The sequence below is a fragment of the Lycium barbarum genome, chromosome 12 (assembly GCF_019175385.1).
Source record: "Lycium barbarum isolate Lr01 chromosome 12, ASM1917538v2, whole genome shotgun sequence".
In the NCBI taxonomy this organism is placed as follows: Eukaryota; Viridiplantae; Streptophyta; class Magnoliopsida; order Solanales; family Solanaceae; genus Lycium; species Lycium barbarum.
Window position 1 is genome coordinate 10,324,936 of NC_083348.1, and position 27,504 is coordinate 10,352,439.

The 27,504-nt window shown below is 36.1% G+C and overlaps 1 protein-coding gene across 3 annotated transcripts; it reads left to right on the forward strand.

Annotated features, from left to right (window-relative positions):
* The first annotated feature begins 1,237 nt into the window (after positions 1–1,237).
* LOC132621225 (uncharacterized) lies at positions 1,238–24,833 on the forward strand. 3 transcript variants are annotated; one of them, XM_060335404.1, is made up of 25 exons: positions 1,238–1,385; positions 2,080–2,654; positions 2,735–2,859; positions 2,959–3,053; positions 3,158–3,382; positions 3,816–3,903; positions 7,978–8,029; positions 10,586–10,651; positions 11,234–11,388; positions 11,782–11,852; positions 11,957–12,151; positions 12,235–12,273; positions 12,704–12,811; positions 15,794–15,883; positions 16,060–16,135; positions 17,091–17,187; positions 17,274–17,343; positions 17,919–18,095; positions 18,181–18,303; positions 20,023–20,106; positions 22,755–22,939; positions 23,140–23,278; positions 23,372–23,428; positions 24,029–24,115; positions 24,379–24,833. In XM_060335404.1, exons 2-25 carry the CDS (start codon positions 2,107–2,109, stop codon positions 24,484–24,486), a joined length of 3,060 nt encoding a protein of 1,019 aa, XP_060191387.1. In that variant the 5' UTR covers positions 1,238–1,385; positions 2,080–2,106; the 3' UTR covers positions 24,487–24,833. The 3 variants fall into 3 exon arrangements, with proteins under 3 accessions (XP_060191387.1, XP_060191388.1, XP_060191386.1); XM_060335403.1 differs by lacking the exon at positions 1,238–1,385 and adding an exon at positions 1,398–1,560 and having other exon boundaries at positions 23,372–23,429; positions 24,027–24,115; XM_060335405.1 differs by lacking the exon at positions 10,586–10,651 and having other exon boundaries at positions 23,372–23,429; positions 24,027–24,115.
* Positions 24,834–27,504: the final 2,671 nt, after the last annotated feature.

The following is a 27,504-nucleotide window of genomic DNA, read 5'->3' on the forward strand; positions in this document are numbered from 1 at the left end:
ACTCACAACAATCGTGCCAATCGTGTATCAGTAAAAAGTTTCGCCTAGGAAAAAATACGAAATATTAACCCATCGAACTTTCTTTTTCTTCTGTCTTCTACGTACTTTTTTTTGTTGTTGGATTGAACGAGTGAGTGGGTATGGTTGGAATTGGTCGTAAACACCTAGATGATGCTACATACAAAATATGAGGAAGCTTAAAGTTAATTTGGATGGTTTGGAGTAAACAATCAGACCTAAAAATGCCACTATGTGTGTATAGCATGCTATATATCACGTATATTAGTGTATATCGCACGTACAGGTTTTCAAAGATGTCAGTATGTATATCACATGGTATATCTGTATTTTTACAGATATACATGATATACAAGAGATGAACGCATTATAGTGGATTTTACTATTATATATAAGAGCAAATGTGGGGACTTTTGTAGTCCTCACAATAATTTTCCATTTTTTAAAAACTTTTTAATTAATTACTTTTAGGTCCTAATCTTATTTATTTAAGTCAATTTTTTTGTTTTTTGTTTTTAAGGTCTGCTTTTCAAAAGCTATCGAACCTGGGGACTTTTGTAGTCCTCACAATAATTTCCAAATTTTTTTAAAACTTTTTAATTAATTACTTTTAGGTCCTAATCTTATTTATATAAGTCAATTTTTTTGTTTTTTGTTTTTAAGGTCTACTTTTCAAAAGCTATCGAACCTGGGGACTTTTGTAGTCCTCACAATAATTTCCAAATTTTTTTAAAACTTTTTAATTAATTACTTTTAGGTCCTAATCTTATTCATTTAAGTCAATTTTTTTGTTTTTTATTTTTAAGGTCTACTTTTGAAAAGCTATCGAACCTCCTACCTCATTTTTCATGTTCTTTGGTTTTCTGGTTGGTGCTCGATATCCGCATTTGAACCCAATTAATCCAGATAATTCGCACTGTATCGCGCCTATTCGGGGGGGGGGGGGGGAGCGCTTTCTCCAAAGATTTTTTCCATATCCATGTTCGAACCCCTAATCCCTAATTAAGAGATGAACAGCTTTATCCGCTGCACAAGTTAAATTATGTATTTGTCTTAAAAGTTCATTAACTATGTATATATTATTATATTTCTTTAGTTAAAATATCTACTTTTATATCTTGAGTTTGGGCTCGGGCCTCACATAACTAGTATGCTGATATACACGAGATATGCATGACATACTAATTTTTGAAGGTCAGTAAGCGTAATTTCCCCAACTTTCATGCCCCTCAAACCTTATTGGGCCATAAGCCTAAGTGGGTAAACGTGGGGATGGTTGTTTGTTAGACAGTTCTGGTGTTTGCAAAGAGACACACACACACATGGGAGAAGCAAGTTCCTCCTAGGTTACCTCTTTAGCATAAACGGTAATCTCTCTCCTTCTATCACCTTGCCCTTTTCAAGGGTCATCCCTATTTCTCTTTTACCTACAAACAACTCACTGCCTTTTCTTCTACAAACATGTCCCTCTCCCCCCACCCTATGGCCACTGCTTTCTGACTTTACCTTGTTATTATCAACATTATAACAAAAACAAAAAAGGTCTCTTCTTTGTTTCACTGGCTTCTCACACATTTATTTTGCATTCTAATTATCAAAAGATTGAATTTTTACTCTTGGGCATGTTAAAGAATGAGTCTTTTTGATTCATTCTAATAGATTTTCTTCTTTATATTGGTTTTCTGGATCCCCCATTTCCTCAACAGTAGGCCTATTCTCCCCCAACTTTTGAGAAAATAATAGTAACTGAAAAATGCAATATTGTATTGTGTTTGTGAATCCACTCTTCTTGTGAGTCTTATTTTATGTTGTGTTCACCATTCTTTTTCTTGCAGGTGCTTTGTTGTTTGATTTTGTGTCCATCTATTAGGAATTTGATCACTTTTAATTGTTTATTTTATATGATAAATTGTTTTAATAAGGTTCAGAGAGAAGAAATATGATTTCTTTTGCAGCTAAAAGCAGTGTGAAGCTATTTTTGTTTTGTGGTAGAAAATAGCATGTTTGCATTTTGCTTTCAGATAATTGTGGACTAATCCTGTAAACTTTGCTTGATATTAGGTATTATTATACCTTTAATAAGTTGCAATGTATGTGACGAGAATAAGAAGCATCAACCAAAGATGGAATCTTGTATTTAACCATTATGTCAGTTCTGGCTACAGAACTTACTCCCCCGCAAAAACTTCAACCGTTACACAGATACCTTTGCACTGCAACTCTCTAGGCGGTGTGATAGGAAGAGCTTTGTTAGATACATCCAACTCGATACAGACTGCTTCAGAACGGGGGAATATAAGGTTGTTGAGGAGTTCACCTACAAGTTGGAGGTGGACACATTTAAGGTATTTTAGCTCTAAAGGTGATGGTAGTGAGGATAAACGTGTACACACGAGAGATGGTGATAAGGGAACAGTCCGGAAGGAAAAAAATGTGAGACACTGTGATGCACATACTCAACTTGGTGAGCAAGAGCAGAAGGAGTGGCTTCGGAATGAAAAGCTGTCTATAGAGAGTAAGAAGAAAGAATCTCCTTTCCTGAGTAGACGGGAAAGATTCAAAAATGAATTCTTACGGAGGGTTGTTCCATGGGAGAAAATTGCTCTGTCATGGGATACATTTCCTTATTATATCCAGTGAGTTTCTGCCTTTAAGATCTATTTTCTCTTACTGCCAAGTTGCTATTTTGGATTAATTTATGTCAACAACCTTGCAGTGAACATACAAAAAATGTTTTGGTGGAGTGTGTAGCATCCCATTTAAAGCATAAGAAAGTAACTGAGGCCTACGGTGGCCGCTTGAGTTCTTCTAGTGGGAGAATCCTGCTTCAGAGTATACCAGGTAGAGTTTTCTAAACTGGTATGAGATTTCAGACAAATGTACCTTTTTATTATTGCTTGTTAAGAAAGAAAACACGCCGAACTCTTGATGATGTTGCAGGGACGGAGCTTTATCGAGAAAGACTAGTTCGAACCCTTGCTCGAGATTTAAAAGTACCATTACTGGTGCTTGATAGCAGCATTCTAGCTCCATATGTAAGCTACTTGTATATATTTGTTTTATTGTTGATTCCTTTTGATTCTACATGAAACAGCAATATGCTTTTATCCCATATATTTCTAAAGGTACTTATGCGCAGGACTTTGGTGAAGATTGCTCATCTGAAAGTGAATCAGATGCGGAATCAGGTGAAGAATGTACCTCGGATTCTGAAATGGAAGATGCAAATGATGCAAGTAACGAGGAAGAATGGACAAGCAGTGCTGAGACAAAGTCAGAAGCTAGTGAAGAAGACGTTGATGTTGAGGCATCAGTGGAAGCCTTAGAAAAACTTATTCCGTTCAACCTTGAAGACTTTGAGAAGGTAAATCTGAAAGTTTCCAAAATTATATCTAGAAAGAAGAAGACACCGAATTTCGGAAATGGGTGAACGTAATGAAGTCAACATCTGGGTAAATAGAAAAAAAAAATCTGTAGTTAACATGCGTTAGCTGTAAACTGTGTAATGAGCACAGACATGAAATATGAGAACTTGGTAATTTAGTTGGTTGAGGAGTAGGAATATTAGGCCAAAGTGTATAAATAAGATGATCCATGAAAAGGGAAGAGGATATATTTCCTTGACTACTCTTCATAAGAGTCACCAACAGGTGGGAGTTCGGAGTAGTTGGTTGAGATTACATCCATATTTTAAACTGTTACCGATTTCTTCAACATGTCAGTAATTAGAAATCCATCAGTATAGATGTTATATGGATTTCTCATGGTTTTGACTTTAAACATTGCATGGATTGCAGAGAGTTTCCGGAGAACTTGAAAGTTCCTCCGAATCAACCTCAGAGGCTGTTGATCAATCAGAGAAAACTCAACGGCCCTTCAAAAAAGGTATGAAGTGCTATTTTCAGTAGAATTCCTCATAGGCTGTGGTAACATGGTTTTTTTGTGTGTTTGGTTTATTGTTTTCGTGAAACTGATCTCTTACAGTAATTCAGTTCTCTTTAACCTTACATTGAGCTTTATTTGCTAAAAATTCATTGCCTCTTCTGTTGGTATTCTAGTTATGGTATTTAATCAATGCCTATGAGAAAAATGGATCCTGGGTTTGCTGGCAGGCCGAAGGGGAGTGAAATTTGTCCACACTCCCTAGACCCAGTTGTGGGAATATACTGGTATGTTGTTGTTGTTGTTGTAACCAATGCCTATGAGAAATGGTCAAGCGGATCTGGAATGGTTCATGTCTGCCCTAGCTTTCCATGATAGATTCTAGAAGATAGTGATCAAAAGATTTGTAGATACTTGTGGCATAAAAAAGTCTCAATTCATCCTTTTTTTCCATAGCCATGGTGTCTGGGCAGCTTGTGTGCACCTCGACTATTCCACCACGTACCTACTACCTCGTAGCAGTACTATTCAGCCACACACCTACTACCTCCTAGCCGTGCACCTCTACTATTCCGCTTAGATAGACGGAAAAGAAATCATCTAGCGGTTTTGTTTCTGCTGGGATTTCGAATGACTAGTTTTTGGCCTCACTCCCAATTATGCCATGGAAAAAAGAAGTGGTTGTCATGCTCCCTCGGTCACAAATTGAGACTTCATGTTTTGGTTGAAACAATATTGAAGTAGAAAATGTATATGTACGATATTTTTTGAGGGAACATGTGGAATTAATTGTTGGTTACTTTTGCTTCCTCAAAAAAAAAATTGTTGGTAACTTTTCCATTTTTAGGAGAATATAGTAGAAAAAGATTATCAAGAATGAATAAGGTTTTTCCAAGCAGCACATACTCGAATCTGGTCCTCTTTTCCTTCGCATCAAGATTGGGTAACAGGTCACTCCACTATCACTTGCATTTTCAAAAATTTCTCACTTTAAGATTTGCATTTTGATTGGAAAAAGATATTACTCATTGAGTTTTAGAATGGGCAATGTAAGCGAGGTTGGAGAGGTGGTCATGTGGAGAAAGGACTGTAGAGGACTTGAAGGATTTCCTTTGTTGGGGAATGGAGTTACTAAGGAAATAAGAGGACTTCCCTGAGTCGGGAATGGGGCCTAGGAAAGGGGTGTGAGCAGTGAACATTAGGAGAAGGTGGCCCCGACTGCAAGGATAAAATTATCTTTGTTTAAAATTTAAAGTATAACCAAAATCTTTTTAACAACAAATCTAATAGATTAGTGTAAGTGAATAAATAATCCTCCAGTTCTGATTCCGAACAATAAACCTTCAGTTCTTCCAATATTATATTGGAAAAGAAACTGTGCACTCAAGGATGTAGCTTGGCGATTGATGAAGAGGGATGAAGGCCATCCATGAGAGACTAGGATTCAAAATCGTAGCATTCGCGAAAAAAGTTTAGTCCCATTTGCCCTTCCTTGGTTGATAGAGTTATCCATTCTTGTATTGGTGGGGAGAATGTCGTGTCCGGTGGGATAGGAGTAGTGTTATTAAAAGCGAAAAGCGCAAAAAAGCTCTAAGGTCAGCTGGGGCTTTAAGCGTAAAGTGCAAATAAAGCATGGGCTTTAATATAAAAAGGTGCAATGGTGAAAAAAACACACATATATATATATATATATATATATGTTTAGTCCAAGACTAATGATAATAAGCATGAACAACAAATATATGGACAACGAATTGTACGATTGTAAAAACATTACGATAAAGTGAAATATCAATTATCTAGTGTCACTTCTTCAAGAGAAGCTCATTATCAAGGAAAAGTATGTCTTAGAGCCTTGTTGATGACACTAAAGCGCAAATAAAGCGAGGTGAAGCGCTCAACATGTTTTGAGCCTCGCTTCAGGGCTAAAGCGCCCCTTTGACAACACTGGATAGGAGGTGCGGCAAGCTGCTCAAGGTACCACTACTACGTTTATATATACATATAATAGAAGGGAAGTGAATTCATTAGTTCCTTTAGATGAGTGAATAGAGAGATATGGTATTGATTAGGATAGAGGGAGCGAAAATTCAGAACCTCCCATTTTAATGGAAAAAGGAAAGATCACCCAAAACAGTGAACATGTGGTGGTACTGATTTGGACATGCAACAATCTTGATTTTGAGAGGCATGTGAGACGGGAGAGTACTCTCTTGAGTCTAGCCAGGAAACTTATTGGTGAAGAAATGTGGGGAATGGACAGTCATGAAGGTGATAAGAAGCAACTAGTGATAATGTTTAGGATTGGCAAATAGAGAATGGATAGGAAACAATGCATTTCAGGTGATGGATGAAAGTGTAGACGCTAGTAAAATGACAAAAGAAAAGGAAGAAAGAAAGAAAAGGCGAAGGAGTACTCTTATATATTGCAACATGAGAAGATTAAGGAATTTGGGAAGTTTTGAACCTTTGTCAAGGGTTCTGTGTTCACCTTACAGCACTACTCAGATGTGAGGTGTATGCAATACTTGAGTCGTTTTTCTTTTTGATATATCAAAGATCTTTCATTGATGGCACACTTGAGTGTGTCAAAAAATACGGACAAAGTAGTGGTGCTTTAGAATCAGTTATTTAATCAGGCCAACTATATACAATATTGTATTCTTTCTTTATATCAAAAGTATAAATATAAAAAAAGATATTTAATACTTCGTAGATCAGTACACCAGATGTATAAATAGGAAAATATGTAATTTTTTGTCTCGCCGGGGTTGTTTTCTTCAAAGTTTTGATTAACAAGAGGTAGTTTTGTTATCTTAAACCATTTTTGATTGTCAAGAAAGGTTCATATCACCACCTCTATGCTCTCTCAGAACCCCCATTAATCCACTGATAGTGCTCATTACTGCTACTATGCTTTTTTTCCCCCTCTGTTTCCTCTGTTACTACATTAAAAGCTGATTACTCCTGAAGATATTAAGAAAAAAAGGTCTGTGTCACTTATTGGGGCATACAACTTACCTCACCACAAGAAAATCACCTTGCCCACACGTTTGCCTTCTAAACCATTGTTATTAGTAGTAGTAGTAAGAGATCGGTAGTTTGTATTGTGGCAGTTATTAGTTATGTTGGTTCTGGATATATTCATGATATTTGACCTTTCCATTGAAGAAAACTTTTAATGGGATAATTGCGGTTTTTTTTTTGTTTTTTTTGTTTTTGGTGTAACTGGTAAAGTTGTATTCCTCAGCATTAAGGACATGCTGGAGACCTCCAAAAAGTTGCCAACTGTTCAGCTTCTTCTATACAATGTTCTTTACACCAAAAATAAAATGTAGCAATGCATCTTCCTTTGACTTTCTGGATGATGTTAATTCTGTCTTCAAAACACTTGTCATTTCTCTCCTGCCAAATTGTCCACCAACAGGACAATTGCACTTTTAGTCCTTCAGTTGTTGATTTTTTTAAATAAAAAAAAAGAAAGTTGATAAATTTTTAATTTGGTCCTTGCAACATTTGGCTAAAAACATTTAACCTTCAATTAACTAAGATGTGTCATTTTGGTCCCTTTATGGGAAATATGTTATATTTAGATTATTTCCAGAATTATATTTTCCTCAAATATGGATTAACAATACAAGTTTAACATAACACATCGATAAGCAAATGGTTAAGCACCCTTATCAAAAGAAAAAGAAAAAAAGCAAATGGTTAAGCACACTTTATCAAAAAGTAGACGGTTTAGCACTTAATAATTTGTTATGTCTCTGAAGATTCACATTAAAAGGAATCAAAAGTGCACAAATCAATTCACAAGGACTAAGATCAGAATCTGTCGATATTTTAGGGACTAAAAGCACAAGTTCTCCAATTGTAACTCAATTGGAAGATGATTGATAATCATTAAAACATCATTTGGGAGCTTCAGTGCAATATATTTTGAGTTTGACGCTTGAAACAGCAAACGTGATTTTCAATTTGGATAACTGCAATACTTACAAATCTTTTGAGGAGTATTTGTTTTAACTTTGTGATGGTAGTTTCCATTCTTATATTTACATTTTAATCTACATACAGGGGATCGAGTAAAATATACTGGACCTTCTGGTGTTGTTAAAGCCGATAACAGGTTAGTGGCCTTATGTGGCACATCTCTCAAGTATTTGTTTTCTTAGAATCTTAAATAATCAAAATCTTACTGCTTCAAGAGTCGTAACTTTCTGCAAATTAGCTTGTAAATTTTATTCAGGTGTGCTGCATCCACAGGATTAATCTTTCTTTCCAATTTTCTTAGGCAGTTCATCTATATTTTCACGAGTCCCATTGCATTAACTTGTGCTTTCATGTTTCCCTCCAATTTTTGTTACAGGCTTACAGCCTTTATGAGTTTAAATATTTTTAAGAAAGAGGACGGAAGTTATGGATTGTTGCATAATCATCTAGGCTTTGAGTTCTCTGCTTCCAAAAACTTACGCTTAAGCTTTTAATGAGCAACCAATAATCCAATAAGCTGTCTGAGCTGGTAGGTTAACTCCGAGCGAAAGAGTAGTATTAAAGCGGGTTATGTATAGATTTGCTGTCCATCATCAAAAATAAAATCATAAATTTACTGTCGTGTCATATCTTAGACTAGGACAGCGATAATTAAACCTTGAGAACATGTAGTTTTGATAGGAAGAATCCAAATTCCCTGTCTTCTGAATTTCTTATAAGGCTACTGAACAATCATTTTTGTTGTTACTATTTCTCTAGTACTAAACTATGCGGGCTTAATCTTTTGATCAAGCATAGATCAAACGCAAAACAAGTTGTTGATAAGCTACTCTGACCATTATAATGATATATTTCCTGTCTAGGGTTGTGATTTGTATATAACTTTGTATGGTTTTTCTCTTCTATTTTTCTACTTGGAAGTTGATCCGCACTTCCGGGTCAGATCTTGGATGTGCCTGGCTAGGAGAATGTAACAGCAAGACTTCATTAAAAAAAGAATGTAACCAGCATTGCTCACCTGTGCAACATTGTAGTAATTCTTAAGAACTCCCGCGATTCTTGAATACACTAGCACAATGACTTTTTTGATGTTAGAATAAGAGGGTAGAATCTGCTTTTAAGTTTAACCAAATCAGACAAACTGACCAACCTATGACCTATCTGTTGGATTTGTTTTGTTGGTTAACTCCTGATCCAGAAGACTGCTATGTTGTTTGGCTCAAGGTACCTTTGTAGACAGAAAGAGGTGAAGCGTAGTGATTTGTACTATTGGAAAAGTTCCGCTAACTGGCGGGCAACAGCTGATAGGCGCAAACAAGCGTGGCAATTCACAAGGCTTTCCACAAATTAAGATTTGGATGTAGAAGGATCGAATTGTACCACTCATTGCTTCTCTTTCTGTTACTTCGAAAGTAGTGCTTCAGTTTCATGCACTTGAATTTTCATATTCCTTTTTATTTCTCATCAATTGATGACATCTTCTGGAAATCCTAGCTGCTCTTAGGATCAGATGCGGGCTAAATTCCCGTCAATTGCTAAGATGTTCAATCGACTCTCTGAAAGAATGATTCACCCAAAAAGACAAGAAAAGGTTGCTCAGATGCTAAGCACCCTTCGCCTCCAGCCTTGAGGTTGCGGGTTGAGTCACAAAGGGAGCAAAAAGAGGGAGCTCCTAGGGAGGTTTTTTTTTTTTTTTTTAAAAAAAGAAATAATTTTTCACCCAATAGATAACGAAGAACACGGAGGAGGAAATTTCCTCAATTCACTAGTAGAGAAGATGTAGAACAAGGAAAGTAAAAGCTCTAAACAAAGAAATGTGTGAAGACCCTTTTAGGTCCCTAAGCACGCTATCCTGGAAAACAATCCTTCTGCCTATTCTGTGGTGTCATCTTTGAACTATCCTTTCCCAATCTGAAGCTGAATGCAATCTTATATATGATATCTCGTTTCACAGTGTTATACGTGGAAGAATCCATTGTTAATAAGATGAAATATCAGCTTTAGTTGTTACCTGTTCAAAAAAAATAAAAATATCAGCTTCCTTTTCTTCCAATATGAGTTGTAGTGCTTAATAATGTCCTACATAATTCATTCTTGATCCCAGGACAGATTATTTTGAAGTATTTGTCATGCTTTGTGCTTCACACTTCATATGCCCCTTATATATACTAGTGGCAATTAGGGCACAAATATTAGAATGGATAAATGTGGTGATCATTTGGTGAACAGATATCATAGCAAGGCCAAAACAGTATAAATAGATTGTTGCATATTGATGGAAATTGTTGGAGTTGGGTAACTTTAAATGGATATCTGAATTTCTTTGAATGTTATGGATTTGCTTTTGTAGGAAACTGACAAGAGAGGGAAAAGGAAAGTGATAAAGAATTAGGAGGTGCATCATGTTTAAAGCTTAGGAGTTAGTAAGCAGTCTTTTTACTAAAATCTGGAGTTAGAAAGCAGTCTTTACTCGTTTTCTTTACTCTACTTAAAGCAATCTTGGGTGCCTTATCGCTTTATTAAGAGATTGTTACTCTCAGAAAGTCCTGCAGCTTTATTTTTTTGCTTTCCTGTCCGTGCTTTGCTTGCTTATAGAGCTGAGAGTTTTGTCGTAGAGCGGAGGTCTTAGCATTAACATAACCCATGTGAACTTGATTAAGCGACATTTAGTAATTGACTCCAATTCTCACAGGATTTTATTGGGGACGATACCTACTTCTGGTGGTCCGACAAATGCTTACACTGTTATTCATGGAAGGTGGGTTGGTAAGTCGTGACAAGTGCTATAGAGAAAATATTTCTCCATTTGGTGCTTGGACGCATGATTGTATCTTTGACGTTCCTTCTCACTGGAAAAATATAGAATATTTGGGCTGGTGGTGGGGCATTTTTGCTCATCATCCACCAGAATTCTTCTGGCCTCTCGTAATGTCCTCCTGATGTTCATAGTGATATAGTGCAATGTTCTTGTGCTAGTGCAAGCTCTCGGTTTTATATCTAAGATATGAGAGAAGTATGAAGGTTCTGCATTTGGTCTAGGCATCTGCAGTGGAATAAGTTGTTGTTGTCACTGCATTTAGTCATTGTTGTCGCCATCATTGTCATTGTCCTGATCATTTTTGTTATTTGTTTGTTATTCTCAATGTTATAGCCAATAACTATGCACCTAGCTCTTTTAAGAGGTTTAACGCGCTTTATTTTTACACTTGAACCATCTATTTGGTAGTTAATGTTTTTTACGAATGTATCTGCCTTAAAGGTATTCAAGTAAAGAGTTGCTTGAATGTCATGTCTAACAGAGGTATGAATGTAAGTTGTTACATCCGGTATGCTTTTGCAGGTCCATGTCCAGTGGTCAACGTGGTGAGATATATGAGGTGAATGGTGATCAGGTTGCTGTAATTTTTGATGTTAGTGAAAAGCAAACCACGGAAGAAGAGAAAGACGAGAAACCCAAAGCACAGGATGTGAAACCATCAATATACTGGATTCCTGGTTTGTATTCTTCATCTGGATTGCAGTGAAATTGGTGATAACGTCATCTTTTTTACTCAATAAATAAAAGATATAATTTGGTTCTGGTATAACTTGTCGGCTGCTGATTGTGACTTCACGCTGGATGATCTAAAAAACTATCAGTCTTAATAGATGACAAGCAATTGTCATAATAATATTTGTAGGAGACTTTTATTTGACTTGTCAACTTTTTATCTTTCTCGGATGGGCTGCTCAACATGAATTTTGTTTGAGATAAAGAAATTATTTATATTGAATTACCAAGATTTAACACTTAGTCTGTAGATTGAGTAGGTACACTGGTACTTTATGTTTGAACATATATGCAATATTAAAAAAAATTAAAATTTTAACCGTCTCCTTTGTTTACAGCCAACGAGATTGAACATGATCTCGATGCTCAGGCTGAAGACTGCTACATTGCCATGGAGGTACTATGTGAGGTATGATGCTTAATTGATCAGTAGTCTCTATGTTCTTTTACCACATTGATTTCAAGTTCGAGCTTTTCTATCCTTTTTTTGAGACTTAATTTAATTGTGTGCAGGTCTTGAAGTCTGCACAACCTATTATTGTGTACTTTCCAGATTCTTCTTTATGGCTGTCTAGAGCTGTTTCTAAGGCAAATAGGAAAGAGTTTGTGCACAAAGTGCAAGAAATGTTCGACCAATTATCAGGACCTGTTGTCTTGATCTGTGGTCGAAACAAGGTTGAAACAGGGTCAAAAGAAAAAGAGAAATTTGTAAGTCCATAAATTGACCCGTCTTATTCCTTGACTCTTTTCGGTTTCATTTTGCGTTTTAACTTCTTTTTGTCTATCAACAGACCATGATTCTTCCCAATTTGGGCCGCCTCGCGAAATTGGTAATGTTCATGATCTTTAGTCAAATTATATGGTTGTCTAAACATTTTAAGGTCCTACCATTTGTTTTCTGTTGTGTGATGGGTACTTCATGACATAAATCATCGTGGCATCTGAATATTGGCTGTAGCTGCTTTTGAGTTCGGTATTGAATGATGACCTTCCTATAATAGTTGATGTTTCAGTGACTAAGTGCTGAACTCAATTTCTTTACGTATTGGTGACTAGTTTGTCATGCTGTAAAATCATATCCTAGTTTGTACTTGATATCTCATTTCAAGTGCACTGGCTTTTACTCTACCATCTATAGGAGGCTTCATCTATGGTTTCCTTGTAAATTGGGTTTTTTCATATTTACCTGAATTTGTTACATTTTGTTGATGTATTTTCCCAATATTTTATTCACTGTGTTTTTCAATATTTTGTTTGCAGCCTCTTTCTCTGAAGCAACTAACGGAGGGATTAAGAGCGACAAAACGTTCTGTAGATGATGATATACATAAGCTCTTCTCTAATGTTATGAGTATTCATCCTCCAAAGGTTAGTTTTCTTTGTGTGCTGTACTTAGATTTTCATAGTAATTATAGATGTATTGGCCACTGCTGGAGCCACTGGGGGGAGGAGATTTGTTTAGAAACCGCATCTGCCATGTCTTATTTTGTACTAAATTCTTGCCTCTTAACCTTATTATATTGGAAATCTTTCTGCAATCTCGCTAGTTAATGAGATCATTTGTTGTATTTTCAGTGTAATATGGAAACTAGTTTTTGCGCAATTTGTAAATTTCCTTAAATGTGATCCATATATCAGGGAGCCAGCTAGCTGGCTATATTTTTCTGTGTATAATTTTCTTTTTACGCAAACCAAAGGTTTGTCAATATTTCATATTATAAAAAGGTTCCCCAAGAGACATGTCTGTTGTCTTTGGTTAATATTTAATGATAAGACAAAAGGGAAGACATTAAGAAGGGCATCCCAGTGCACAAAGCATCCCGCATTTACGCAGGGTCTGGGGAAGGGCCGCACTCTAAGGGGTGTGATGTAGACAGCCTACCCTAATGCAAGCATTAGTGGCTTCACGGCTCGAACCCATGACCTATAGGTCACACAGAGACAACTTTGCATTGCTCCAAGGCTCCACAAAAGGGAAGACCCCGAAACTAGATATATACCCCATACCTAGAGTCTGGAAAAGAATTCATTCCTTAATTGTGTAAGATTTTCAATATTTAATTTCTTCCCTTATACGTCCAGCTCAATAGCATAACCTTAACATTACTAAACTTCACCTATTCTATCTAGTAAATTCCAAGCAGCTCCACAATCTGTTGGCAGACAGTGCAAAAGCAAATGAATTATGTCCTCTAACTTTTGAGATGATGTTATGGGTGTGTGGTGTGTTACCAGAAACAGTGGCAGTGCTTATAATATTTCATAATTATTGTATTGTTTTCCTATACTTTTAACGAAACAACTTATCATTGCTAATTTACTTGTTCCTCATATTAATCGAAGATTTTCTTTTTTCTTTTGAAACTGTGCATTTAAGCTAAATGAAGCATAAATATGGAATTGTTTAGTCGCGATATTAATGATTTCTGTTCCAGTGAAATTTGAATTTCTCTTTGATGTAGTTTCTAACTAGACGAAATGTTGCGTTATATCATTTCATTTTGTTCTCTTACTCAATCATGTTATTTTGTAATATTTCTAGAGTTGAAGTTGGTATTCATATCCCCAAGAATTTGATAGTTTAAATCTCAACCCCCAACCCCTTTTCTCTTCCTCTCTTTCAGTGACGGTGATTTAGTTTGGGAAGTACCTCAAAATATATTATCTGTACCTGCCTGTTGCTAATAAGATTTTTATCTGTACCAAAGTCTGTTTGAAGTTGCACAATTAATTGAACTTGGTGGAACACTGAAAACGCAATCAAGATCTTCAACTTTTAACTAGCTCAACAACAACAACAACATTCCCAGTGAAATCCCACAATGTGGGGTCTGGGGAGGGTAAAATGTGCGCAGACCTTACCCCTACCTTGGAAGGTGGAGAGGCTGTTTCGAAAAGACCCTCGGCTCAAGCAAGCAAGGCAAAAAAGGTCAGATAAGGACAAGCAATTCAAAGCAGTATGAAAATGAAAATAGCGGAAGCGAAAAAGTCATGATAAAGCAGTCTGGAAAAAAAAGGAGCAGTGGCTACCACAGATAAATAAGATAAATCGAAGTACTGGAAACAACAGATAGTAACACAAATCAAAGGACAAGAAACTAAAGAGCAAAACTGCGACTAGTAGTACAAAAGGATAAGCGGGGCTCCATAACTTTTAACCAGCTCATTTGAATTATTAGAAGATGTAATATTGGATGGCCGTTATTGTCTCTGCCTGTCTTCTCTTCTAAATATCTTGTATTGTGTAGCGCATAAATCTAGATAACATAACTCCAATTCAGGAGGTGGCCTTTTTTCATTCTTCTTTTTTTTATTTAGTGCAGAGTAACAATCAGTTGAACACTAGAATTAGGCATAGTTGATGTTTAAGACCTTGCATTGATGAGTGGTTACCTAGCTCACCCTGAAGAAGTTTTTGGTGTTGCTGGTCTTTAAACTATCCCCACACTACCTCCGTCTCTCGGTCGCTCATACAGACCCGTGGCCAGCATGCAACAACAACAACAACAACATACCTAGTATAATCCCACAAGTGGCGTCTGGGCAGGGTAGTGTGTACGCAAACCTTACCCCTACCCTGCAAGGGTAGAGAGGTTGTTTCCGGTAGACCCTCGGCTCAAGGACAGCAATTCAAGGCATGGCCAGCATGCATGCAGTGAATCTGTAATATCAACTTTTTAAAAATAATGATCTATGTATAGCCTTTTTTAATAGTAAAATGGTTAGGCATAATTGATGTTTACGACCTTTGCATTGATGAGTGATTACCTAGCCCACCTTGAAGTAATTGTTCGAGTTGCTGGCCTTTAACTATCTCTACTCCATCTCTATCTCTCGGTCTCTAATGCAGACCCATGCGGGTGCTAGCATGCTGTGATTCTATAAATAGCACTTTTTAAAATAATGATCCATGTATAGCTTTTTTTAATTCTGAAGATGGTAAGACTTGTGTGTGAGTGTGTAGAGAGAGAGATGTCCCTGACTTTTACATGTCAAGTGATGCGAGGACTTCCCAGCTGACTGCACCAGGAACTCTACCTCACTCCCTGTAGTTCTTGCTTTAATCTTGCTAGGTGGAAAGAGAAGAGAGATATTGCGACTTTCACTTCCTTACTCTTAGTGTGAGTAGAATGCATACTTACACTTCTTGCTTCCATACGCTCGACATGCGGGACACTAATAGGTTAAAACATATGATTTTTCTTTGTCACAGCACTTTCTCTGTGCTGTTGTTCAATGCCTCCTTCGTGAAAATAGTTCTTTCAAGTTATTCCAGTCATGCATTTATCTTCTAAAGCATTGTATTCAGTTTGGTGGTTTCTCATCCTACTGTGGTTTTCCTATTTACAGGAGGAAGATCTTCTTAGTACATTTAATAAACAGATTGAAGAAGACAGGAGAATTGTAATAGCTCGTAGTAACCTAAATGAATTGTACAAGGTATGGAGAAAGATATGTTCTTTTGGATGTATTCGTTTGAATTCTATTCTATTTAAGATCTTCTAAACAAATGGTTCGGTACCTCTATATGTTGATTTAGTCGCACATTTTATTGTCTCTGTATTGGTGGTTCTTTTTGATTGATAGACTTATCACTATAATTATCTATATTTCAGGTTCTGGAAGAGCACGAGCTTTCATGCATTGATTTGTTGCATGTAAATACTGATGATGTAATTCTGACAAAGCAGAGTAAGTGTTTTGTGTGAAATCAGAATATATTGTTCTGTAATTCTTTTAATTGAAAAAATCACAATAGATTATTGAGCTCTGACTTGGTCATAGATATACTTCTATTGGAATTCAACTTTTGTGGCTTTCTCCAGTTTTATAGGAGTGCAGATCTGGAAAATATAGGTTTAGATAATATTTTTTTGGGAAGGAATATAGGTTTAGATAATATTGAGATTATATTATGGTTTCTTGGAGTTATCTTTAAAATTATACTCTCCATCGAGAAAAGAGTGACATGGTTCAAAGTACAGGGTCGAAGTATCTAGACTTCATAGAACTACGATTCCTCTAATTTTACAATTATGTAAAAATCAGTGTTATTAAGAACCATTGTGATGCAAAGTGACGGATTATCACTTTATGGATGAAGCCATATATGCTTGAAATGACGTGCAAAAGTGGTCCTGATGAGTAAGTGGTTGGTGTTTTGATTCTCAAATTTGAGGAGTTGGATTAATATCATATTGTATATTGAATTATTTTTAATTTGATCACTATAGTACTAAGTCCTTTTAAAGTCATGAATTTTACACTTCACTTTGTTGTAGTGTGCACTTAAATTCTCTATTTCGTGCCAAGGCTCATGAAGTCATGTTTTCTGCTTTTGGCTGCTTTAAAAAACACTGTTAAAATTACTGTTAAAGTTAAATTTTGTAATTGAAAGTATGTAAGAAATGATTGAATCAAAACAAAAAATATTTAAGAAATGGTTGAAAAATTATCATCAAAGAAAAAGGTGTGGGGTTCCCCAAATAGTAATAGTGTCATTTAAAATGGGAAACAGTTTAGGAAGGAACCTGCATCAAAATAAAGAATACTGTTACTTTATATGGAATGTAAAGCATAATTTCATAAATTTTGAGGGAAAGCTAAAAGGTTTTTCATTAATCTTTGGTTTCTCTTACATCTGCAGAAGCTGAGAAAGTTATTGGTTGGGCCAAAAATCATTACTTGTATACGTGCCTCCATCCATCTATTAAAGGGGATAGATTGTATCTGCCTCGTGAAAGGTAATTCTGTTTTTACTTTTCTGTACGTGAAACCAACTTTTGTTTTGCACAACTTGAAGCTCATTTCTGCTGTTTATCCTGCGAAGCGTTGAAACTGCAATTTTGAGGTTGAAGGAGCAGGAATCAATGTCAAAAAAGCCGTCACAGAATCTTAAGGTATTATCACCTGGTTTAATGCTATAAAATAGGGAAAAAGATTGGGACCCCTCTTAACTTGATGACTTCTATTCAGTGCACACCTGAACTTTATGTTGGCCTCATTTCTAATTACCCCCTGAGCAAGACATTTTAGTATCCCCCTAGATAAACTTAACCCATGGAAGTGACACGCGCGCTGCCACATGGATTTTTTTTTGGTCCACATGGCATTTCTTAGAATAAAATATGTATTTTTACCTTTTTAATAGACCCTTGTGCTCTGGACCTTCCCCGGACCCTGGGTATAGCGGGAGCTCAGCGCACCGGGCTGCCCTTTTTTTTTGTTTGATTATGTGTTAATTAATAGTTGGAAAATACTCCATTTGGAAGTTGATTTTTCGATTTTCTTCCCACCCACACACCTAAAAGAGTGTGTATTTGCTCTCTTTGTCACATCAGCGTGCAGGGGGGTTGAGACTATCAAATTGTCAATTTCAGGGGTAGTTAGGACAACATAAAGTTATATGTTCTGCCTATAAATTAATATAGTCAGGGATCTAGCTTATTAGCATGGATCACTTTCAAATTTGCAGAATCTTGCCAAGGATGAGTATGAGAACAACTTTGTGTCAGCAGTCGTTCCATCAGGTGAAATCGGAGTCAAATTTGATGATATTGGTGCTCTTGAAGAAGTAAAGAAGGCACTGAATGAACTTGTAATCCTACCAATGCGGAGACCAGAGCTTTTCTCCCGTGGAAATCTGTTGCGGGTATTTTTTTCGTCTTGCTAGTACCCCTCCTAAAAAAGGTGTTTTAGGTACTGTTTAGTTATTTTTATCATTTTTTCTATATCAGCCTTGCAAGGGGATTTTACTTTTTGGGCCTCCTGGAACTGGAAAAACTCTTGTTGCTAAGGCGCTTGCAACAGAAGCTGGGGCTAATTTCATTAGTATTACTGGTTCAACCCTTACATCAAAGGTAAGTTGAGCAAATGACCTGTCTTTTGTTTTCAATTCATTATATCTTGCTGGGGCAATCTCCTGTTACATACTGTCTTGTGATTTTTGTTATTAACTTATTATCATCATCAGAAAAGATTAAAATTCTTAGTTAGAGCAGAGCATACCTCAGATGTTAACATGTTTTTATACTAAAGAGAAAGAAGGAAGTTTTTCAAAAATATACCACCCGACACAACACATTGCACCCACGTAGCCATTTTTTCAGTTTACTCCTGCATAGCTAACTTTTTTCTGCAACAGTGTTTATACACCCGGTATACAATATTATACACTTGTGATAAAAGTGTATAACAGTGTAATTCAAACTCATACAAAAATTAAGAAAAAGTATGGGTAATCAAGTGTCCTGTTATCTGCAAATGGGATAGAATTAATCATGGTAAATCCCTGCTGAAGGCAAATATTTGTCATGACAAACCGTAGCCTTGCAGTTATTAGCGTTGCTGGAAAATTCAAAAAGTATGACAGCCATGAAAGGAGCTTTAATTTTATTAGCTGACCAAACATTTCAAATACTTAAATCTTTGCTCGGAAGTCATTGGATGTATATACAAATTGCATGATATCACTGCTGGAATTAAGAAGTGTAAAATGAATGCTAGTGTGTCCCTTCTGTTTGCTACACATCTTACACGATCTGACAACTAAATTATGTTAAGTCAGCATTAAATAATACTCCTTACGGATCAAAAAGAGTGTCCACTTAGGCATTTGCACACCTCTTAAGTAAATACTAACTCCCTAGAGAAAAAAAAGGTAATTTGACTAAACTGCCCCTAATTAAATAGGTATTGGGATTTGATCACAGCACTTAATAGGGGCAAACCTGGAAAAATAATTTTTAATTCTTTCTTGATTTGATAAGCAGACAATCTTTTTGATCCGGAGGGAGTACCAAGTTGGCAGCCAACTTTTCATGAACTGGAGACCATATAAGAGTCTTAGCTACAAGATGACTTTAGTCTTCTTAATGAATGATAAGGGAACAAGAAGCTCCCTTTGTCCTGGATTATATGTCCGTTTAGCCATTTTTTGGGGTTCACCTACCTTCTTGAAGTTCTTGGCATAAGAGTCAACTACTTGTTATTACTTGCTTATCTTATCATAGTAATGGCGTTATTAGTTAGAGACTTTTCTTAAAGGAAATCCAGAGTTGCAAGTACTACTGTATGCTGCAACTTTTTTCTTTTATTTGGCATAATACTCGTTCGTTTGAATTGACTGACTGAAATTGGTTTGTATTGCACAAAGGAAGGAGTCTTATTTTAATTTTCTAGATTCATAAGTATTTCCATCCTCCTTCCTATAGTTTATTCAGAAAAGGCTGAAAGGATGTTTAGTGGTAACTTGAACGTTGTTTGCGGTAAAAATTAGTCTTAGTTTGCAATTTTCAGTATATGAAGGTATATTGTCACTGGAACTCTGTTTTAATCATGTTAACATCATAAAGTTCTTGTTACCGCCTATCAAGACGACATAAGTATTCATGTTGGCAATCTAGCCAACCCCAACTTCCTGGGGCGTATTTGTTGTTGCCAATCTACCTCTTCCTCTCAAGGGTGTGTGTTGGGTCTCTTTTCAATGTTGCTTATGGTCATGTTTTCTGAAAGCTTTATTGCTTCCTCCTAAACTTTATTGAACTAGTTTTATATTTACCTCCTTTCTCCTTCTGCAGTGGTTTGGAGATGCTGAAAAGCTTACCAAGGCACTCTTCTCATTTGCCAGTAAGCTGGCTCCTGTAATAATTTTTGTTGATGAGGTAAAACTCCTAATTCATGTGATGCTACTTTTTCTCATTATGCTTAAACATCATGATCATGAACTCCTTTTGTTCATCTCACCTTCTTGACATAATCCTAGTGTGCTGGATCCTGATTAGTTCCACGTTTAGCATTAAGTTACTAATGTATTTTGAACTGTAAGAATTATCTGCTAATTCCTCTAATTATGGGAGCTATGACTTGCATTTGATTGCTTATAGTTCATAAACTACACGAGGGTCTAATGTTGAACATTTCTTATTTGAGACATGGTGAGGTCAGCTGTTTTAATAGATAACCATTACTTAATCAGCTTTCCTGTTGACCATTCTATAAAGCATCTGTCCGAAAATTTCAGTGATGGTTCAATCATTCTACAGCTCAGACCAAAATGGGTTGACACCCTCTCCCCTATAAATTAAGCTTTGTTGTTTCTCCGTTAGGTCTGGATATTTTTGCCGGTGGTGCTTTATTTCTGTCAAAACGAAAGCTTCTATTCGACGGTTTTGCAACAGAAAACATGGCTGGCTTTGTGCTTGAGTGTGTTTAGGAGGGAGAGAAATTGGGAAATAACTGATTTAATATTGTGGGCAGAGTTACCAACCTGATATACCTATACTTGTGGAGGATCCAAGGTACCCGGTGTAATAGTCAAAGTGAGCAAGCTGGCCTAGACCCCCCAATCCACAGAATATATAGAAAGAGAGACCTTTGATAGAGATGCACAAAAAGGAGTTAGATAGACGATAGAGGAACAACGAGATGAAACTAGGTAGTTAGGCGACAAAATCAATTATTAAGTTCTAAATTCTGAATGCCGGAGCATGCAGTGCAGCTGCAACATATATATATATATACACACACACACACACACATACTGCAGTATGACGATAGGCTTTGGTTCAATCTTGAACTTTCTATACATCTGCTTTATTTATGTAAGTGGTGTCTGGGGCTGGGAGATGTCGAAACTGAAGAGAGGACAAGCATTTTTTTAATCAAGGAGCCTATTGACTGGTGTTCCTTGTAAATCATAAATGAGAGTTAGAATAGCTTATTAATAATAGCTATGTTCTTTCTATAAGAATCCATTGCTTCGCTTGTGAAGCATACAGATTCAGTAATACTCGACAGCTGAAATATATGTTGAAACAGTGCTTCAACGAATTACAACAGGAAGGAATTACAAGGAAATAAGATAGAACTTAGAAAGGGGATGAGGAAATAGACAAAGTGAATGGGGGATGAGAGATAATTAGAGGCAAACATCAACTTCTAGAATGCTCTGCTACGCTCCACAACTCTTGCTATTTATAGCCTACCACACCCTTCTACTAGCTTTATTGTAACAAACTATAAACCATGGTTCCAATCATAACTAGCAAGCCTAGTATTTGGTATTGTGACCCTTTTGCCTCTTCCCAAATTATCTATTTGTGCTGGCATGTCGTCCACCTCAGCTGGGCCCTCTCTATTCACAACAGCGCGTCAAAGGAACCTTTGACTGGAATTTTCATGCAGTCCAAAATTGTAATAAGAAGGTTTGAAGACTTCACACAATTGGTTTAAGTGCTGACCTTGAACTGTTTTTTTAAACCTGGTTTATGTTGTGTTTGGATCATATGGATCCTTCGTTTTCGCCTTGGCATATACATGTCAAATAGGTGTAATAAGAATCTGCATTCTTAGTGAGGCACTTTCAGACACTCTCAAAATTAGTAAAAATCTTGGCGTACTCGTATTGGATACTTACAAACACCTAAGCTAATGCACACCCCTAAAGGAATCCATGTAACATAAGTTGTAAAGGAAAATATTGCAATTTACTTTTCAGTGTTCATTGTGTATGAGATTGACTGAGGGGGATGATAGAGGCGAATGGATATTGAGGATACATGTAGCCTATCTTTGACTAGTTTAGATGAAGGCATAGTTGGATTAATTGATTTAATATAGTTTTCATATTTAGCCTTGTCAATTTACATTTTTTAGAAGGTGTCATTCAAGTAAAATCTGATATGCACTCTTGTCGGGAGAATTTAGATATTAAAAAACATGATTTAATTCTTTATCGTGAATTCATATAAGTCTGCTGCTTTTATATGTATAAACAGGAAGTACTTTTCAGGCACTAATAATATGGATCAAATTTCGTTAGTAGCTTTGAAGATGGAAGGAAAGAACACAAGCTGGAGAATGTGTAAAAACTTAGATAATCAGAACCTTATTTTTTATTTGGATATCAAACTCAGGATGCATTTTGGCATTCACATGAAGCATGTGCTATTTGTGTAGTTGCTTAACTAATTCCTTTAGGAAAGTAGACCTGTAGGGTCCTTGATTAGCTTGTTAAGGATAAAACTTACGGTACATTTTTCTAATAACTTCTATTTCACTTTAGAACACTGTCATGTGATTGTGGAGATGTTGAGTAGTAAAACAGTTCCCGGTCATAAAGAACTCTTTACATGCAAGATATAAGTGCTCTAAACAAAGCAAGTACTGCGCGAAATTTTTTAATCTTTGCATAGGATTAATGCTCAGCTGTATGCTTCTTCGTCTCTTAAAACTGAGATCATGCTTCTCAACATAAGATGTTTCAAGTGTGTTTTCTTCATCTGTTATTGTTGCGTTGGGATCAAAACAGGTTGACAGCTTACTTGGTGCTCGTGGTGGTTCATTTGAGCACGAGGCAACTAGAAGAATGCGGAATGAGTTTATGGCTGCATGGGATGGCTTGAGATCAAAGGAGAACCAGAGGATCCTTATACTTGGTGCAACAAATCGTCCCTTTGACCTTGATGATGCTGTTATTCGTCGTTTACCTAGGAGGTATCTTTTTCTTATATTTTACTAAATGGTCACTCAAACTTCCTAGCCACAAATTCGTATGCTTCCTCATTAATCTGGGGCGTCACATGCATATAGTATGGATCGGTTTCCAAGAATGGACTCATGTTAAATCTTAACAGGATAAAACCATAAATAGGCTTAGATGTAAAGCTGCTAATAAGTATGTGGTTATTTTGCAGGATATATGTGGACCTACCAGATGCAGCAAATCGCTTAAAGATACTAAAGATAATTCTTTCTAGGGAGAATTTGGAGTCGGATTTCCCGTATGAGAATCTTGCAAATGCAACTGACGGTTATTCTGGGAGTGATTTGAAGGTAACTGATTATCATGTCAAACTATTATATGCTGGAATATTTTAATTTGCGACTTGTTCATCACCAATTGTTTTGCTCTGGCATCATCTACAGAACCTGTGCATTGCGGCAGCTTACAGACCAGTTCAAGAGATACTAGAAGAAGAGGAGGTAAGTCCAATCTGTAATTGGTCATTGCTGTAATATTATCTAGCACTTTTTCAAGGAGTGACCTGTCCTTCGTCTTGGGAAAGTGGGCCTATATAGGATAGCCACGTATGAGTCTTATGATGCTGCATGAAAGGTACTGTAGCTATGGTTGGTCTTAAAGGTGTTAATTGTTTCTTCCTTTTCGAACCTTCCACTTTGATCTCTCATAGTGGTGGCGGAAAGTTTCCTCCAAATCTTTGCCTGTTTAACAGTGAATATTTTGCCCAACTTTGACAATTAAATCATGTTATGTGTAGAGAAAGTACACTGCTATGTTCCTTTTCACAAACCACGTAATTTAGGTGACTATTCCTGTAGTTTAGTGTTCTCATCCTGCATGGACTTGAATAAATTATGTATGACTAAGTTTGGGCCTGCGTATTATAGGTGGCTATTCCACATGGCCTTCTAATTCTCCTTTATACATGTTTGTTCTTGTCGTAGAATTTCTTCTTCTAAATGAAACTTTTGGACGGAGACATTCTGCCATTTACTTTTTCAATCAAAGATGAAGAATTGTAATTGTCTTGCTTCTAATATCTTCCCTATTTACTTTCTCAGCTTGAATCATCAGTGGGAGGTAAAAAAGATGGAATTCCAGTGTTAAGACCGCTCACTGTAGACGATTTTATTCAGTCAAAAGCGAAGGTAAATGATCTTAACTGGAAATTCTAATTGAAGGGCCTGAAATTAAATTTGTAAAAAGCTAAATGTCATTGTGTATCTCAATAAAGTGGGAGGAAGTGTATTTTTTTTTATTTTTTTTAGCAAAGTGCTATTAACAGATATGGCTCATATTACATGGTGCAAGCATTGTATCTGCTGGTCTTATCTATTACAGTAGCTCTCTGTTATGATCGTGAAGGTTTCTTTTAGGTTTTCTCAAACTGTTTCATGTTCACAATACTCAGGTGGGGCCATCAGTTGCGTATGATGCCGCAAGCATGAATGAGCTGAGAAAATGGAATGATCAGTACGGCGAAGGTGGAAGTAGGAGAAAGTCTCCATTTGGCTTTTGAGTCCAATATTAACCGGCGAAGGAGGTAGTAAAAGAGAGTCCACCATTTGGCTTGCGCCTCTTAACAGAGTACGTTGTCGTTAGAATTGCTTAGGTAGAACCATGAATGTATAATTTTTTTGGAAGGTCTATATCTTTTTTTTTACCCCAAAATGTTTCGATGAGTGGCTTTACTGCTTGAGGTTTGTTAAGTAATTTTGTAACAAAGCAGGCAGAGATAGGTTAGGAACAGAGCTATAGAAGATTCAGGCTTTAGAATGCCAATGTGTATTAACAAAAAGTTTCAATTTTGTAATTCTTGCTCTGTTACAAGGGAAAAACAATGAAATGCCAAAGATCACAAATGTATTTTTCTTGTCTGCTTTAATTTAATAACGAAGAATAATTTGTTTTATCATTTTGATGGTTGTGAATACTTTAATTTCTCATTTTCTAATCCTTCGGAAAGGTCGTTTGTCAGTTTTTTCCCTTGAATAATACTTCATAGCTTTTTAGATTTGCTTTTCTTGTAACAAGTGATCAGCACTGGCTCATAACTATTTGATTTTTGTGATCTACTATATTTATTAAAGTGAAACCTACATAAACAGCTATTTGTTAATATCTTCTAATAATTTATAGCTATAATTTTAATATTTTCAAACTGTGGCTGCTTTTAAGGGATTCGGCTGTTTTTTTAAATACATTGAAATGCATATAAACACATGACCGGGTTGAGTAAAAATAGGCTCCATTTTTTTAACAGATTTTTTTTTTTAGATGGTAAGTCAAATTAAATCAATCATATTTCACGCATAACGGCTGATGTTTCATCACTTTTCTATCTCCCCTATTATTCCATTCCAACCTTTTTGAATTCAAAAAACACAATATGATAACTAGCAAAATATAGAAAACTTTCATCCAGCTTTGATTTTTTTTTTCAACTATCAGATTCGAAGAAATTCACTCGATAATACACGAGTGTATATAGAGTGTTATAGTGAAGATCAGTTTTGAGTTTTTTTTTTTTTTACTACATACATTTGACACTATTGAAGATAAATCCATTGGAATACAGAGTTTTGCATCCTGAGTTCATTGGAATACATGTGACTTCACATGGTAAATACATTATCCACGTGCTCATAAAATTCAATAGTGTAAAAAACACTACAATATACAGGAATAAATAGAATACATACTTGTAAAGCACACTGTATAAAAGTTGAAAATACAGAACCATCCTGTTTGCAAAGAATTGAAATTCATAAAAAACTGACCAAAGTGCTATTGTAATATACATCATAATAGTTCATTCAAAGAATACACCACACTTGGTGTATTCTTAACAAAACAAAAAGTGTCAAAATGTACCAATTACTAATCAAAGCACTACTGTGCATCAAAAATACACTTAAAAACCAAACTGAACTAATTAACATCTACTGTTTCAACTGCATCATAATCTATGGCAGGCCTAACTAGTCTTGGTGGCAACTTGTTATCGCTGAAAGCATTCTGGTCTGCCTTCCGCCATGCATAGTCACATAGAAGTGCACCGTATCTCTTACGGAGTAACTTTGCATCAATTTCAGTTGGAATGCCTTCACCCGAACTCAAGTATTCAGCAAAAGCTGCCACATACACACGACAACCCCTGAATTTTTTTAAAATAGTTTATTTCTAACTTATATCAGTTAGTTTTTTCCTGAGTTTCTTGTAACACTTTGATGTTCGTGTAACGTTGCATCGATGGAGCCTCTTGAGGATGACTCTTAACATGAAATTTAGTTTCCAGAAAAAACATGTCAACACTAAGGTAGTTATTATTCATAAATAAGTCTTAGAAGTAGCTATGACAAGTAAATTTTCCCAAAAACAAACTAACAGCCTCCAGCTAATAGTCATAAGATTGAAAAGATAATTACATAAGATTGAAAAGATAATTACATAATCTTTGAAGCGTATAAAATATTTGGTCTACACGGAAATATCATGTCGACAATAATTCTTGTGGAGAATGAACGTGTCCAAGATGATTTGGAATTTGAATTTTCCTAAGATACCATATTTGAGTTTTCTTTTTTCTTTTTCTCCAAACAATATTTGAGTTCAATATAGTAATATCTTTTTAACATATAAGGACTCCTAAAGTGCTTCAATCTAAAAATAGATATTTTTCTTTCAAGGAGAAAGAGAGAAACAAAAACGCCTAATGTGGTTAGAGAATCCAATATTGGACACCTAAAAAAAGGACGAAAATCCAAAGTTAGAGGCAGATACATGATTTGAAGCTAATGAATTTCTATAATTATTTCAAATTAATGTACAATAATAATTGGGTTCACACCAAATATTTAAAGATATTTAGTGAATTTCTTACTATATATAAACAAAACTTGTGCAAAAGCTACCTAATATTCGTGAACCCGTAACCTGTGTTCTAGATTTGCACTGTCCAAAGCTACCTAGCAGGACACTATATCTACTAATCCTTTGGTAGCCAGGCTGGAACCGAACAAAAGTATTCATTAACATCTACTTCATATATATATGACCCCTTATAACTATAAACCAAAACCACAATTTTGACGACGAAAAATATAAATAGAGATGATAGAACTGATAATACCTTTTGAGAAGTTCGCCAAATTTTGTAACCTTCTTCTATATTGGCTTTTCGTGAATCCATATCGTATGCTCTAGATCCGCCACTGTTCAAAGCTATCTAGCAAGACGGTGTATCTATTGATCCCACAGCCAGGTAGGAGCTGGACAAAAGAATGCATTAACATCCAATTCGTACATATGACCCTAGTACAAGTCTAAATAAGGTACAAAAATCTTCAGTTACTGATGAGCGAAATCGACGCTGCCATATCCGGCTGATAGCGGATCTTACGGACTCTCGTTTATCACTGTTAAGCGCCTCTTGTCCTATCTCGGTATCCAATTCCAACCGAGTTCAGTAATCCGGGCATCTTGACCCCGATTGGGGATCGTCCGATCCAGTAACGATCATCGTAATCTTAAGCTT